This window comes from Myotis yumanensis, unplaced genomic scaffold (assembly GCF_028538775.1).
Source record: "Myotis yumanensis isolate MYYU_CA2020_CCGP unplaced genomic scaffold, mMyoYum1.0.hap1 SCAF_3, whole genome shotgun sequence".
Lineage (NCBI taxonomy): Eukaryota > Metazoa > Chordata > Mammalia > Chiroptera > Vespertilionidae > Myotis > Myotis yumanensis.
In genome coordinates, this window is record NW_027223754.1 from 210,205,771 (window position 1) to 210,222,557 (window position 16,787).

Consider the following 16,787-nt stretch of genomic DNA (forward strand, 5'->3'; position numbering starts at 1 on the left):
TCTATGTTCATGGTTTTTACTAGCCATGTATGATTTTTAGAGTAGTCTATTTTTTTTTTAAGATACATTTTTATTGATTTCAGAGAGGAAGGGGAAGGGAGAGAAGAGATAGAAACATCAATGATGAGAGAGAATCATCAAGGGGCTGCCTCAGTGAGCCCACAACCAGGGCATGTGCCCTTGACTGGAATCGAACCTGAGACCCATCAGTTTGCAGGTCGACGCTCTATCCACTGAGCCAAACCAGCCAGGGCTCTTTCTATTTTCTAGAAGTGTTTATGTAAGATGAAGTTGTCTTTTCCTTGAAAGATCAGAAGGACATGTCTGTAAAAAATTTAGATCTGGTGTTTTCTTTATGGAAAGACTAATAAGTGATTTATTTTTGTTAATAGTAATGGGATTATTCAGGCTCTTTATATCTCCTCCTCTTCAATTTTTTAAATGGGAAATTTCAATTCAGCAGGATAGAGAACTTGCATATGCTTATTAGTTCAAGTTACTGGTATTTTTGTGTGCCTCTCTCCCCCTCTTTTTACAACTGGTTTGAGTCAGAAGTTAAATAAAGTATATCTGGTTGTTGACTCTTTTATTTGGTAATATCTTCTCGCATTCTTTTTTTGCCATTGATTTGTTGGAGAAACTGGGACATTTATCCTTCATAATTTATTTTTGATAAGGTTTGGTGAGTGTTTTATCAGGAATTTATTCATTTATGTCTCTTCAGTTTTTTTTTTCATGAAGTTGATTAGTAGTGTTGCTTTCTCATTTTGTTTTATTTTTTCCTTAATTTTCCCAGAAGTTTATCTTTATTACTCCTTCAAAGAACCAAATTCTGGTTTGTTGATACCTTCTCAGTTATATCTCTGTCTTTCTCATGTTGATAATTAGCTGCTTTTTATCTTTTTAAAAAATATGTTGTCCTAGCTGGTTTTGCTTAGTGGGTAGAGCACCGGCCTGTGGACTGAAGGGTCCTAGGTTCAATTCTGGTCAATGGCACATGCCTGGGTTGCGGGCTCGATCCCCCGTGGGATCGAGCCAGTCAGTGATTCTCTCTCATCATTGATGTTTCTATTTCTCTCTCCCCTCTCCCTTCCTCTCTGAAATCAATAAAAATATATTTTAAAAAATATGTGTGCGTTTTTTAAGTGACAGGAAGAGATAGGGAGGGAGAGAGAGAAACATGGATTGGCTGCCTCCTGCACGCCCTCTACTGGGGATCAATTCCCCGACCTCTTGGCACAGGGTACCTTGCTCAACCAACTGAGCCACACCAGCCAGGCTGCTTTTTATCTTTGATCATCTTCCTGCTGTTCTTCTAACTTAATCATTTGGATACTTAACTCATTAATTTTTAGCTTTATTTTCTAACAAAGCCTTTAAGTTTTGAAATCTAGTGTTTTTATTATTCAGTTTCTTTTCTGATTTCCTCTTTAATTTGTCACCTAAGTATATGTATGTGTTTTTTTTAATTTCTAAATGGGTAGAGATTTTTATTTTTCCCTAACTGTGCAACTGTAAAAATATATTTCTTTGTATACTTCAGGGGAAAAGTAGAATGCAAAATTGCTCATAAAGTATATATGATCCCAGTTTTGTGAGTTATGTAAGTAGAAATGATTAAGGCAGGGGTTCTCAACTTGTGGGTCGCGACCCCTTTGGGGGTCGAACGACCCTTTCACAGGGGTCGCCTAAATACATCCTGCATATCAGATATTTACATTACAATTCATAACAGTAGCAAAATTACAGTTATGAAGTAGCAATGAAAATAATTTTATGGTTGGGGGTCACCACAACATGAGGAACTGTATTACAGGGTCGAGGCATTAGGAAGGTTGAGAACCACTGGGTTAAGGAAATATATCAATATATTAAAGTTTTTTTTGAGTAATGATATCAAAAACATTTTGAGACTTATATTCCAAAACTATTCATGACACCTTTTATTCTTTTTAAAAAATTACGTGTGTGTGTGTGTATTTAGAGAGAGAGCAGGGGAGGGGGATAGAGAGATAGACACATCGATGAGAGAGAAACATCATGATTGATCGGCTGCCTCCTGCACACCCCCCACAAGGGATTGAGCCCTCAACCCAAGCATATGCCCTGACTGGGATCGAACCGGTGGCCTCTTGGTTACTGGCTTGCCGCTCAACCGTTGAGCTACACCAACCGGGCAAGACACTTTTTATTCTTATGATGGATGGGCACATAGGATTTTTCAGAAGGAACGAAATTCTGTAAAAGTCTGGACTCTAAACAAGTCCTGAGATCCTGGGACCATTTGATTCGATTAAAATATGACCAGAATGCTTAACTGTGTTGGGCATTAGGCAAGGAGTTGGTCCATAAGTGATAAGATGTGTGCTTTCTAAAGAGCTACATGGGTGCAGGGGTGGGTGGGTAGGGGAGATGGCAGTGGGGAGGAGAGAGAGTGACAGACACACTAACAATTTCAGTGCTATGATAGAGGGCTATAAGAACTGGAAGGGCATGTAAAGGAGTTTTGCTTAAAAAGCAAGATTGATTGGACCAAATAGATCATTTAAAGTGGAATCTTCTTTAAGCTATGAACTATTTTTAATGGGATAGTCAGTTGTAGAGTCAGGTATATTTAATTATTAAATACCCAGTAATGCCTATTTAATATGAAAACTACTCAGAGAATTAAACGGGAAGAAAACTCAGCAGTAAAGTGAAAAAAAAGACAACTCAAATACCTAAATATATAAAATTAGTTAGGACTGTCAACAGGTCAACCAGGGACAGTTTTGCCCTTCCAAGAGATATTTTAGTGATACTGAGACATTTTTGGTTGTCACAGATGGGGTATGGATCCTAATGGCATTGAGAAAAGAGAGCGGGGATCAGTGGATTATCTTAACAATGCTCCCTTCCCTCACAACAAAATTATCCAGCCCAAAATGTTTAATAGTAGCAAGATTGAGAAAAACCCGGGCTAATCTCTAATTTCATCCTCTCTTTGGTGGCAGTGGGGCAGGAGTGTAGGGTGGGAGTGATTTGTGTGTTTTTCTATCCTATTTCAGCTAGATTTTGGTTAAGGAAATCGTAGGCTGAAGTCAGGTGAAAGCAAATTCACTCAGCAGATTGAGGATCTGTTTTGTGTTAGAATTTGGCAAAGAATGGTAGACAGCCCCTTGCTTCATGGAGCTCACGCTGAATGTTCTACAAATGAAGGGTCTTTTGTATCAGTTGTCTTTATTATTATGATAGTTTAAACCTTTTATTCTGAATCCGTTTGCGTTTGGTAAATAATTTTAACCTCTTCTATGGAATTCTAGAATATTATCTAACTTAATTGTACATCTTTTTCATGACTATTAATACAAACTTTTAGCAACTCATAATGGGTGTTGTACTGAGATTAGGTCCTTTTACCTTGGTCTTATTTAAGTACAGTTCATTAAGTATTTAAACTTGTTGGTATAATCAAACATTCTCCTATTTTTAAATATGTAAATATCAGAAAAGGCTTTTTAGTATAACATGAAAAACCTCAATAGATAGTATTCCATAGAGTGAGGTATAGAAATGCAATGTTTATCAATAACAAAATATAAAGCAGTTTTTAATTTTGATTTTGTCTAACTTTAACCATTACCTTTTCTCTTGCTTTCAGATTTTGGCTCTCTATTTGACTTGGAGCATGACTTACCAGATGAATTAATCAACTCTACAGAATTGGGACTAACCAATGGTGGTGATATTAGTCAGCTTCAGACAAGTCTTGGCATGGTACAAGATGCAGCCTCTAAACATAAACAACTGTCAGAATTGCTACGGTCTGGTAGTTCCCCTAACCTCAACATGGGGGTTGGTGGCCCAGGGCAAGGCATGGCCAGCCAGGCCCAACAGAACAGTCCTGGATTAGGTTTGATAAATAGCATGGTCAAAAGCCCAATCCCCAACATGGGGATGGGCACTAGTGGACCAAATCAGGGTCCCACACCACCATCTGCAACAGGTATGATGAACAGTCCAGTAAATCAACCTGCCATGGGAATGAACACAGGGATGAATGCTGGCATGAATCCTGGAATGTTGACTGCAGGCAATGGACAGGGGATGATGCCTAATCAAGTCATGAACGGTTCCATTGGAGCCGGCAGGGGGCGACCTAATATGCAGTACTCAAACCCAGGCATGGGAAATGCTGGCAACTTAATAACTGAGCCCCTGCAGCAAGGCTCTCCCCAGATGGGAGGACAGGCGGGACTGAGAGGCCCCCAGCCTCTGAAGGTGAGTGCAGTTTGGGTTTGTGTGCACTATCAGTATGTTTTAGTGCCCAGTGTTGGAGGGAGGGGTGAGGTCAGTTCATTTATTTTTATTGTTCATATTTAATCTTCCATTGTGTAGCGTTTTCCACATATTTTTTTGCCAAGGCTCTACAAACCCTAAGTATTGTCACAAATTTTATGAAGCTCTTCTATTAAATTAAGTACAACATTTTACACAGCTTATTGGTATTGTATACCTTCACAGTTTGTTCCAAATTATTGCCAGCTAATTTCTGTTCTCTCTGGCACAAGTATTAGAATATTTTCATTTTATTTCTAAACCCACTTTAGTCTTCATAGCCTCCTTATAAAAATACAATTTGAGCCGAACCGGTTTGGCTCAGTGGATAGAGCATCGGCCTACAGACTGAAGGGTCCCAGGTTCATTTCCGGTCAAGGGCATGTACCTTGGTTGCGGGCACATCCTCAGTGGGAGGTGTGCAGGAGGCAGCTGATCGATGTTTCTCTCTCATCGATGTTTCTAACTATCCCTCTCCCTTCTTCTCTGTAAAAAATCAATAAAATATATTTTTTTAAAAAATACAATTTGAGATAGCTGCCATTATACTGTCTTCAGGTAGACTTCATTTGTTACCACTGCTTTGAATGTCCCTGGTTTTTAAAAGAGATTTCTTTATTATAAGATTTTTTTTAATGTTATTTTTCCTTATTGCTTGATGGAAATTAAGGTGTATTTGTTTACTATGAAACCTTAGCTAATATTCCAGGTGTTCCAATGCCTACTGCTAGTTTTATGAATTAGAGAATGCTAAGTATGTTTTTTTAAAAAAACCCTTAAGATGAGTTCTCTCTGTTGATTAAGACATTTTAAACACATTCTTGATGCTTATTCTGCCATATTTTTTCTGTATATTTTATTCCTATTTCTTAAAATGGTATCACACTATAATTGCCACTGCCTGGCATGTGTTTAGTAAATACTTGTTGAATAAAAGAGATGGCTTTGCTTGAAAGGTATTATTGGAGATTGGTAAGATTCTCACAAGGAGTCAAGAGCAGGTTTTTTCTGTAAGAGAAATAATTTTTAGCCAGCATTAGGATTTTCGTGCTCCTGAGAATCATGATGGTGAGAGCCCTAGGATTAAATTAAGACATAGGCATGAATCAGGAATATGGGAACTAGGGTCACATGTAGCTGTATGAAAGCCCTTAAAGCTTTTTTACTACACAGTAAAGAATATTGACCTTAAACTTGGGAAGGGATTCTGTTTGGCATCCCTACCTATGCTGTAGATTCTCTCTTGCTGGCACTTTTATGTTGCTGTGTTGATGTAGTTTACCCAGCATATTTGGAGTGAAAACCAGAAACAAGAGGTAAAATATTTATTAGGTACCTCTTCTAGGTTCTAGGAACATAGTTGTGAAGAGTCCCTGCCTTCCTGATATTTATATTCCAGTGGGGAGAAAAGGGATGACAGACAGTAAATCTTCACTGATTGATCAGATATTTATCGAGTACCAGCTTTGGTGCTGAAGATAGAACAGTGAATAAACTTATTTCATGGAACTTATCTTCTAGTGTTCACATAAGATGTAAATGTATAGTATTCCAGGTAAGTGCTATGGAAAATAAAGTAAGGGTAAGCTCATGGGGAGAATGCCTCAGTTGGGAGTTGGGCACTGTTGTATTTATAATCTAAATCACAGATTTCTTTTTCCTTTTTTAAAAGATTTTAAAAATCGATATTTGGAGAGAGAGGAAGGGAGAGGGAGAGAAAGGGAAATACTGATCGGCTGCCTCCTGCACACTCCCTACCAGGTATTAAGCCCAGAACCTGGGCATGGCCCTGACCGTGAATTGAATCCTTGGACTTTTGGTGCATGGAATGACGTTTAACTAATTGAGCCACATTGACCAGGGCAAAATCACAGATTTCTTGCATCGCCATTGTTTGAGGAACTGGGTGTATACAATGAATAAAACAGACAAAATTCCCTGTCCTTGTGGAGCTTTAATTTCACAGGAAGGGGGTATCCAAATATAAAAACTTCATTATTAAAATATTTCCTTATTTTAGCCTTGGCCAGTTGCTCAGTGGTTAGAGCGTCGGCCCAAGGTCTGAAGTATCTTGGGTTCGATTCCCAGTCAAGGGCACACACCTTGGTTGCAGGTTGGAGCCCTGGCCCTGGTCTGGGCACGTGTGGGATGCAGCCAATCGATGTGCTTCTCTCACATTGATGTGCGTGTGTGTGTGTCTGTCTCTCTCTCTCTCTCTATATTACACACACACACACACACACACACACACACACACAAACACTAGAGGCCCAGTGCATGAAATTTGTGCATGGGTAGGGTCCCTAGGCCTGGCTGGTGATCAGAGCTGATCAGGTACCCTGCCTCCCCGCCTCCTCCTTCCCTCACTCCTTCAGTGCCCTGCCATCACCGCTGGTTGCCTGCCATGTTCTGCGCTGCCCCCTGGTGGTCAGTGCATGTCATAGCGAGCGATCGAACTCCCAGTCTCCCATCGAACTCCTGAGTGGACAATTTGCATATTAGGCTCCATATATATAAATAAAATAAAAGCCTAATATGCTCAGTGTCCGGTTATCCATTCAACCAATCAAAGCGTAATATGCTAATGATATGCTAAGGCCACTCAGCCACTTGCTATGATGTACACTGATCACCAGGGGGCAGACAGTCAACCAGTTGCTATGGTGTGCACTGAACACCACGGGGCAGACGCTCCAACCAGTAGGTTAGCTTGCTGCTGGGGTCCGACCAATTGGGACTGAGTGAGATGCGCCGGACATGCCCTGGAGCCCTCCCACAACCCCTCCCCAGCTGGCCAACCTCCCGTGTCCCTCCCTGGCCCCAATCCTGCACCGGTGGGATCCCTTGGCCAGGCCTGTGCCCTGTCACAATCCAGGACCCCTCGGGATGTCAGAGAGCCAGTTTCAGCCTGATTTCACAGGCCAGGCCGAGGGACCCACTGCTGCATGAATTTGTGCACCAGGCCTCTAGTGTGTGTATATATATCTTTGCCTTCCTCCCTCCCTCCCTCCCTACTTTCCACTCTGTCTCAAAATCAATGGAGAAAATATCCTCACGTGAGGGTTAAAAAAATACATATATTTCCTTGTTGTAAATGAGTGCCCAGATTTTGAACCATACTACCTGAGTTAGGATACGGGCTAGCCCACATCCTTCTCTAAATTTAGCTGCATTTTGTGAAGCTTCTTGGCTAAATCATTTCACAAGATATTATATCTGCCTCCTAAAAAATGCTGGATTTGAAAATTATTTTTTTAAATAGCTGTCCTTTGTATATGAAAGAAGAAGTGAAGTTAACTAATACAAACATCATAATTAATGGTGTGGATATGGAACTACACTACCTGGGTTAAAAATTACATCAGGCTATTTGCCTGCTGTGCCTCTGCTTTCTCATCTGTAGAATGTGAATAGTCAGAGTGAGGTGTAAACTACCTCAGAACTGTTGAAGAACTAAATGATAAAATAAGCTCTTTATGCGTGGTATATAGTGAGCACTTATTAGTGCAGTAGGAGTAGTAGTAGTAGCAAGTGCTCAGTATTATTGTAGTTGCCATTCTGTGATGATTTAAAACATTTTTATGGGCAGGAAAGAAATCAAAACTACATCATATGGTTAAGCTATAGTCTTTTAGAAGGGCAGCTGTCAGCTATAATGGAGAATAAATCGATGTACCACATGAACAGCAATTGACTAGAGCAGTGGTCGGCAAACTGTGGCTCGCAAGCCACATGCGTCTCTTTGGCCCCTTGAGTGTGGCTCTTCCACAAAATAACCACGTGCGGGCGCGCACGTACAGTGCGACTGAAACTTTGTGGCCCATGCGCAGAAGTTGGTATTTTGTGGAAGAGCCACACTCAAGGGGCCAAAGAGCTGCAGTTTTGCCGACCACTGGACTCGATGTGGAAGATGCTACTAGTAGAGACTTCAGTGTGTTAATACATTTGAAGGAAAGTTTACTTTCTTTGGAACTAAGGATTGTTTTAAAAGTGTTCATTAATATTCTAGAGTTTTTAGTTTTTGGTTTTTGTAGAAATAAATACAAAATCTGTCTATGAAATAGCTTATTGTGATTAAGGTAACACTCAACCAATAAGCCATACTGCCGGGCTCAAATTATTTTTAAAGAGATGAAAAATAGCCCTAACCGATTTGGCTCAGTGGATAGAGCGTCGGACTGTGGACTGAAGGGTCCCAGGTTCGATTCCGGCCAAGGGCATGGTACCTTGGTTGTGGGCACATACCCAGTAGGGAGTGTGCAGGAGGAAGCTGATTGGTGTTCCTCTCTCGTTGATGTTTCTAACTGTCTATCCCTCTCCCTCCCTCTCTGTAAAAAAAAAATCTATAAAATATATTTTTTAAAAAAGAAAGAAAAAATAATCCCCTGCATGTCCTTTCTGTGTTAGCTTTCTAGAACTGTTTGTGATTTCCTGGTCATTTGCCTTTTCAGTTTAGGTGGTTATCTGTATTGCTGTGGTCTAGGTAGGTGATGGGTAGTTGGTCATCTTGATCATATTCACTATAGAGAAGGGAACAAGATCACATCATTACAGTGTAGCAGAAATTAAATACAGTATATTCCCTTCCAATTATATTTGGTGAGGGAGTAGTTGGGTCTGGGGTTACTTTCTAACGGGCTGAGGAACTCTAAAGGAGACTGTAAAACTAAAGCCTGAGTCTGTTGGTCTGAGTGACCAGAAGTGTGGGGAATGAATACTATCAACTGACTAGCAGTCAGTATATTTGAGACCAGTCTGCTAGAGAGTAAACTTGGAGTTTCTACGTAATGCATTGTGATTGAGGAAACAAGCAATTCAAGGAACTAATTGAAACTCTGTTAGTGTAGGCAGGCAAGACAGTGACTATGTGAACAAATATGAAGGACCAGATTCTGCTGGGATGAAGTATTTGAATAAAGACAGACATTATGCTTATTAACAAGCGACATTAAGGCAGCTTATAAATCCTCTGCATTTTATTTATGTAAATAATGGGCACTTAAAAGCATAACTTATTATCTGTTGGTGTTTTATGGCCTGTCATGCAGGTTCTGTGATAGAATGGCTTTCATTTTATGTCTAGCACAAATTTCCATGCTAATAGCAAACACAATTAAGTGAAATATAACTCCCCCGGGTGTAGGTGTGCATATTATTGGAACTGCCTATCTATATATAAAAGCCTAAGCAACCATTACGACAGAACGACCAGTCAACCAGTCGCTATGATGCACACTGACCACCAGGGGGCAGGCACTCAACACAGGAGCTGCTTCCTGGTGATCAGTGCGCTCCCCAGAGGGGGAGGAGGGCCGCTCATCCAAAAGCCCTGCTCATGGCAGGCGCAGCAGGCCAGGGTGAGCAAGCGGTGCAGCCGACTCGGGCTCCTCCCTGGCTGCTTAGTTCACTGCTACATCCCAGGCGGGGGGTGGGGGGGGTGTCCTGGATTGTGAGAGGGCGCACCAGGTCTCTAGTATTAGTATAAATATTAGTACTTTAAAAGCATATGTAGCAGCAGCAGCACTTGCAGCCACATTTGAAACTATACCAAAAGGAACCTAAACTTGCATTGAAGCATATTTCTGTATCTGATTGTCCTTTTATTTATTTATTTATTTATTTTTAAATATATTTTATTGATTTTTTACAGAGAGGAAGGGAGAGGGATAGAGAGTTAGAAACATCAATGAGAGAGAAACATCGATCAGCTGCCTCCTGCACACCCCCTACTGGGCATGTGCCTGCAACCAATGTACATGCCCTTGACTGGAATCGAACCTGGGACCCTTGAGTCCGTAGGCTGATGCTCTATCCACTGAGCCAAACCGGTTAGGGCCTGATTGTCCTTTTAATCTTACTGGCCAGATACACTTAGGAAATTCCAATTATTGGAGACCAAATCAGCAAGTTTTTTACTTTGGATGCTTTTTCATTAGACGGCCCCATCCTTTTTTTTTTTTAAATTCTTTATTATTGAAAGTATTACATATGTTTCCTTTTTACCCCCATTGACCTCTCCCAGCCTGCTCCCATCCCTTAGCACAGGCCCTCACTTCCCTACTGTCAGTGTCCATTGGTTATGCTTATATGCAAGTCCTTTGGTTGATCTCTTTCCCCCTCCGCCCCATTCTTTTATGCTTTCACCCAAACCACACCACTTCCCTTTCATCATTAGAGCACTAGGCAAGTTACTTAACTCCTAGGCTCCAATCTCATCTGGAAAATATGAATGTACTTAAATTTTTTTCTTTATTATTTTGCCTTTCCATTAAAGGCAAACCTTTGAACTGATAAATATGTCATATTCTTATAAATTTGCAGAGTATAGATATTGCATATGATTTTTAAAACTGAATTTTATTTACAGAGGTTTATGCCATTTATTTTATGCCTTTTATAATTTGTTTTCCTGAGTTAACAAGCTCTGTTGTCAATCAGGTTATGGTGGTGGTGCTATAAAGATAAAATAAGGTTCTTTCCCTTTTGTGCATGTTCTGGGAATAGAGGCATACATTTTAACAAGTTATTTTGTCACCTGTATTGTATTATAAATAAAGTCATGAACATTTGTATCAAGATAGAAAGAGTGCTCTTTAGCTGTTTAGGACAATAAGCAGATGCTTCACATAGATGGTAACTTTTGGATGAGTAGAATATGTAGCTGCTTCCTAGTGATAGTTGTACCAACTGAGTAAGCAACCAAAAAAGTGAAAATTGGACCGCCTCTTTGTGAACTTGACCATTTTATTTCTTTTATAGGTTAGAATTCAGGAGTTAAATAGGAAAGGAAGATATGCCACTGCCTAGTTTTAGGGAAAAGGAAAAGCTTAAGGCAAATACTGGAGATTTAAGAAGCATGATGCCCTCAGATTTGCAAGTTATAGGATACCATGGAGAAATAGTCAGGCCTCATGCACCCCATGAAGGCTCTGGTATACCATGATTTTTTCCCCCTTGCGAATTGAATAAGTGAGGACAGAAGGCAAGAAAACCTGCTAGACACAGCCTCCATAGGTTGCGATGAGGGGTTTGAATAAGACAATGACAGCGGGCATGGATATATGGGAAGGATTTGGGCGTAGTGGTGTAGAGGTAGAATTTGAAGGACCCTTTGATAGACTTGGATCTGACTGAGGAGAATAAAAATCTGGTATGACTCCTTTTAATTGGGAAGTAGCTGTAGTGTCTTTAGTTTCTACTGAGTGCTTGCTGTATGTTTCTAGTAGACAATGATTGGCTTATGGTGGGAATTTATATGGACGAATAGAATTGTAAGTTGCTTGCATTGTTATCACCAAAACATTTGGCTCTTTGAATAATTAATACTCTGTTTCAAGTAATTATTATACAGTATGATGGCTCCAGATGGACTTACATAAACACAGGACCTGGGGAGGGGGTGGCGAGGGGTTGAGGGGAGGCAACTACTTTTTAAAGTACATAAAGGTTGCAAAGAAAATCAAATTACTTTTTAAGTACCAAGTAGGTAATTTAATGAATAAAGAAGCTAGGTTTAAGAGAGCAAGAAATGGTGTGGACTCTGAAGTTTACATGCTTTGTATAAAGGATTCGGATTCAAAAAGTTTAAATCGCTCTGCCATCATGTTCCTAAATAAAAAAGGACATATCCCCTGATCTATCATTTTTCTACCTCATATAAACAAAATGCCTGGAATAAACATTCAAATGCTTTGACATATTAAACTCTTAATATATTTAGGGATTAGGCAAGTTACTGAGTTGAATTCATTAAGCCCCATAGTTTGTACATTAAATGAAAGTGCATTTAATGCATTAAAAGTGGAGATGAATGATAAACCTTGCTTAGCATGTATAGCTAAATAAAAATGTTTATAAGTTTTTCTAAAGCGCATTTATCTCAAATATTTACAGAAGATAGCCCTGTAAATTTACTGTACCTTAGGACCTTAAATCTTTTTTTTTTTTTTTAATATATTTTATTGATTTCCCACAGAGAGGAAGGAAGAGAGATAGAGAGTCAGAAACATTGATGAGAGAGAAACATCGACCAGCTGCCTCCTGCACATCTCCCACTGGGGATGTGCCCGCAACCCAGGCACATGCCCCCGACCGGAATCGAACCCGGGACCCCTCAGTCCGCAGGCCGACGCTCTATCCATCGAGCCAAACCGGTTTCGGCAGGACCTTAAATCTTAATCGTTATTTTCTTGAGCATACTTCTACAATGTGTTCATATTTGTAGAGGGTGTCCTTTATATTTTTCTTTGTTATTTAGGAAGTGACAAATAAAAGGGTCTATTAATGTTCTATTAATACTAGAGGCCCAGTGTACGGGATTCGTAAACTGGTGGGGGGCATGGCCTGTGGGGATTGGTCCACTGTGGGAGCGCCGCTCATCCCGGTGAGCCGCGCAGCTATGGACCCACCCTCTGAGTGGTTCCGTGGAACCGGAGCACTCACCTTTCCAGGGGACTTGGTTGGGGCCAGACCCAGGGACAATAGAACTGAGAGGCAATGGAGTAGGCCTCAGTCCCATGGTGGCCACGAACCAGCCTCCAGGGTTAGCTCTGCAGCCGGTGGCAGTGGTGGCTGCGCTGCTGCGCTGCGTGGCCTGTGAACCGCTCATCCCTGTTAGTCGAGCAGTGCTCCCACTGTGGTAGCACACTGACCACCAGAGGGCAGCTCCTGCGTTGAGCGTCAGCCCCTGGTGGTCAGTGCGTGTCATAGCTACTGGTCAACCAGTCATTCTGGTCGTTCTGCCATTCTGTCGCTGGGTTTTTACTATATAGGATGGAGAATAAGATTTAATTTGTTTCTGTTTCTTGTTCTTAGATGGGAATGATGAACAACCCTAATCCTTATGGTTCACCGTACACTCAGAATTCTGGACAACAGATTGGAACCAGTGGCCTTGGTCTCCAAATTCAGACAAAGCCTGTACTGCCAAATAGCTTATCTCCATTTGCAATGGACAAAAAAGCAGTTCCTGGTGGAGGAATGCCCAACATGGTGGGTAGCAATCTATTTACAAATTTGTCTTCAAATTGGCATTTTAACAAAAGAATTATGTTAAACTTTCATCCCTTCTATGATACACACTACAATCGCTGACCCCTGTGATTGAGGAGACTTGTACCCTCCTCATGTTATTTTGTCACTTGTGAACAGTAAGGGTGCAGGTCCAAATAGGAGTAAGTAGGGTTGCTGTAGTGAAAGTTTTGGAGGTTTGCTATAAGCTTCTCTTGTGAGCATGTCTGTAGGATAGGAAAGCGGAACCATCTCCCTGGGAAGGATCTCTGGCAAAGGATTCCAACTCCTAATGCATATATCTGCTGATTTGAATCTAATACTACTACACAAAAAATAAAATAAAATTAATACTACTACACAAAAGGAACATTCCTCTTAAAGTTATGCGTTGTTTTAAACATTGATTTTTTTTTTATGAGAAAAATTTCTAACACTTTAACACTGCTCTTTTTCTGAAGTAAAGCTGTTTCTAGTTGTAACTGTGTCAAGTTGTCCACATTCACTTTTTGGAAAAAAATTGTCCTATAGGAATACTTTTTCTCACTCAGATTTTTTTAGTTTTTTTGCTTTGTGTCCTATATTTATTGAATGCTGCCTATATTTGATACTCTAGGAAGTGAGGCAGTGACGATAAAAGGATGACTAAAACGTGGCATCTCTGTCCCCAGAAATGTTTACCTTTTTATTGGGGAGAAAAAAACACACCAATTTCTTCCAGAATATTTAAAAGCTAATTTTTCAGCCGCCTAAATGCTTCTCAAGAACCTCCTTTGTTCTTTTTTTTTTTTAATATATTTTATTGATTTTTTTACACAGAGGAAGGGGGAGGGATAGAGGGTTAGAAACATCGATCAGCTGCCTCCTGCACACCCCCCATTGGGGATGTGCCCGCAACCAAGGTACATGCCCTTGTCCGAACTCGAACCTGGGACCCTTGAGTCCGCAGGCCGATGCTCTATCCACTGAGCCAAACCAGTTAGGGCTCCTTTGTTCTTCAAAACCTTACTTGGACATGCTCTTCACTATAGATGCCTTGCTTTTCCCTGTTCCCCTGGAGTTTACCATGTCCTTCTCTTTCTTTCCCTCTATGTTATACATTCTTTGATTATGTCATTTGGTAATACAGTATTTTGTTTTCTTACTAAGTTGAACTTCTCAATGGTATGACCGTTTATTTTGGAATCTCCTGTATCAAAAAAATGGAGTCTGGCTTATAGTAGACTGTCCTTAAAGGTTTTAATTGAAAATGTCCAGGTTTGTATTTATTAAAGAGATAGCACATTGTAACACCGAACACTAAGTGTATCTTTATGGTTTTCTCTCTTAGGGCCAACAGCAGGCCCCTCAGGTCCAGCAGCCAGGCCTTGTGACTCCGGTAGCCCAAGGCATGGGTTCTGGAGCCCACACGGCTGATCCGGAGAAGCGCAAACTCATCCAGCAGCAGCTAGTTCTCCTTTTGCACGCTCACAAGTGCCAGCGCCGGGAGCAGGCTAACGGGGAGGTGAGGCAGTGCAATCTTCCCCACTGTCGCACAATGAAGAACGTCCTAAACCATATGACACATTGCCAGTCAGGCAAGTCCTGCCAAGGTGAGTGTTCTCAAAGGGTTTGTGTGCTCAGCAGTTAATATTTGTATCAGAGAGGAGAGAGAAAATAATGGTCAACTGTTTTGAGGCTCCTTTACTGATGTCTTCCTCTATGTAGTAGGATATTCTAAAATACAGTATCATTTTGTAAGTGAGTATCTAGGGATGTGGTAGGAGAAGAAAATTTTAAAGGACTTCTTTTTTGTGTTGATACTTTGATTTGCCCAGCATAGTATACCTAAAATATTGAGGGTTTGCTAACTGACATAATACAATTTATATATTTGTGGAATCATTAGAAATCTACTTTTATAGAATAAAGTACACTGAACAGCTTGGTGGTGAAAAATATGGGGCCTGGCCCTTGCCGAGCGACTGCCCTACACCAAAAGGTTGCAAGTTTGGTTCCTGGTCAGGGCACATGCCTAGGTTGTGGGTTCCTTCCCCTGTCAGGGTGCACAATGGAGGCAACTCACCGATATTTCTCCCTCCCTCCCACCCCTTTCCCTTCTCTCTAAAAATCAGTTTTTAAAAAAAACATATCCTTGAGTGAGGACTAAAAAAAAAGTGTGTTTTTTAATATGGGGTGTGGAGCCAGACTGCTTGAGATTGAATCCCATTTTGGGTACTCTCTGACTTCGTGCACATTACCCACTTTTTGCCTGCTTTCTTAACTATGAAATGTGAGTACTAATAGCCACCCTGTAGGACTGTTATAAAGAGGAAATCAGTGAATAACATCTGTGGCACTTGTTAAGTAGTCAATAAATTAGCTGATACTAATGTAAAGTTGTAACCTGCACTTGAAAAAAAGTTATTTTTCTTTTTTTTTAGTGGCCCACTGTGCATCTTCTCGACAAATCATCTCCCACTGGAAGAACTGTACGAGGCATGACTGTCCTGTGTGCCTCCCCCTGAAAAATGCGGGGGATAAGAGAAATCAGCAGTGTAAGCGATTAAATCTTTTATTTTTTTTAAAATATATTTCTTTATTGATTTCAGAGAGGAAGGGAGAGGGAGAGAGAGATAGAAAGCAATTAAATCTTTTATACCAAAAGTATTCCTAGACTCTCTTCATACAATTTGGTGGGATTTAGAATATTTGATTATGTGAAGTTCCTTTAGCTGCCTATTTGTTTTCAGTTTTCATTAACTTCATATTAATAAAGTTAGAATTGAACTGTTTATTACCTAAAATAAGATCCAGAAACTTAGTCATTTTTTATGAAAAATGATGGCTGGTCTGGCCGGTGTGGTGAGGCTCAGTAGTTATCATTGACCCAGGAACCAAGAGGTCACCCTTTGATTACCAGTCAGGGCCATGCCTGGGTTGAGGCTCAGTCCCCAAAAGGGGACGTGCAGGAGGCAGCTGATCGATGATGTTTGTCTCTCATCGATGTTTCTGTCTATCTCTCGCCCTTCTCTCTAAAAATCAATAAAAACATTGAAACAAAAATGATGAGTGAATTTATGTTCCATTTTTAAATTCATGAAAATGTAAAAGATTAATGCTTTCACATTGGGCAAATCATTCCTCTATATCTATGATCTAAATATTTAGATAATTTGAAATTATTTAAAAAGAGTGAAAAAATGGAAATTATTTTTAGAAACCTGTAGCAATGATACGCTTTTCATAGAAGAAAAGGCAAGTCAAGAGTAGACAGATAGAAGTACAGCTACCACATCTCCACTCTAGAAACAAAACATTAAGCATTTAGGATTGAAAGACAAATTTGGAGATACATATAGAGCATGTGTAATAAAAGAAACAACTTCATAAATTAATGAAGAAATCATAAATAGCCCAGTAGAAAATTTAGACTAGGAAACAGACAATTCACTAGCGGGAGGAAATACCAAAAAGTTCAC

General features: G+C 40.3%; 1 protein-coding gene across 1 annotated transcript in view; it reads left to right on the plus strand.

The window, feature by feature from the left end:
* EP300 (E1A binding protein p300) overlaps positions 1 to 16,787 on the plus strand; it is a 70,840-nt gene that overhangs the window by 13,401 nt on the left and 40,652 nt on the right. The window contains exons 2-5 of the mRNA XM_070411190.1: positions 3,641 to 4,260; positions 13,132 to 13,308; positions 14,657 to 14,918; positions 15,750 to 15,863. Of these exons, the coding sequence (XP_070267291.1) occupies positions 3,641 to 4,260; positions 13,132 to 13,308; positions 14,657 to 14,918; positions 15,750 to 15,863 (1,173 nt within the window). The remainder of the gene's footprint in view (positions 1 to 3,640; positions 4,261 to 13,131; positions 13,309 to 14,656; positions 14,919 to 15,749; positions 15,864 to 16,787) is intronic.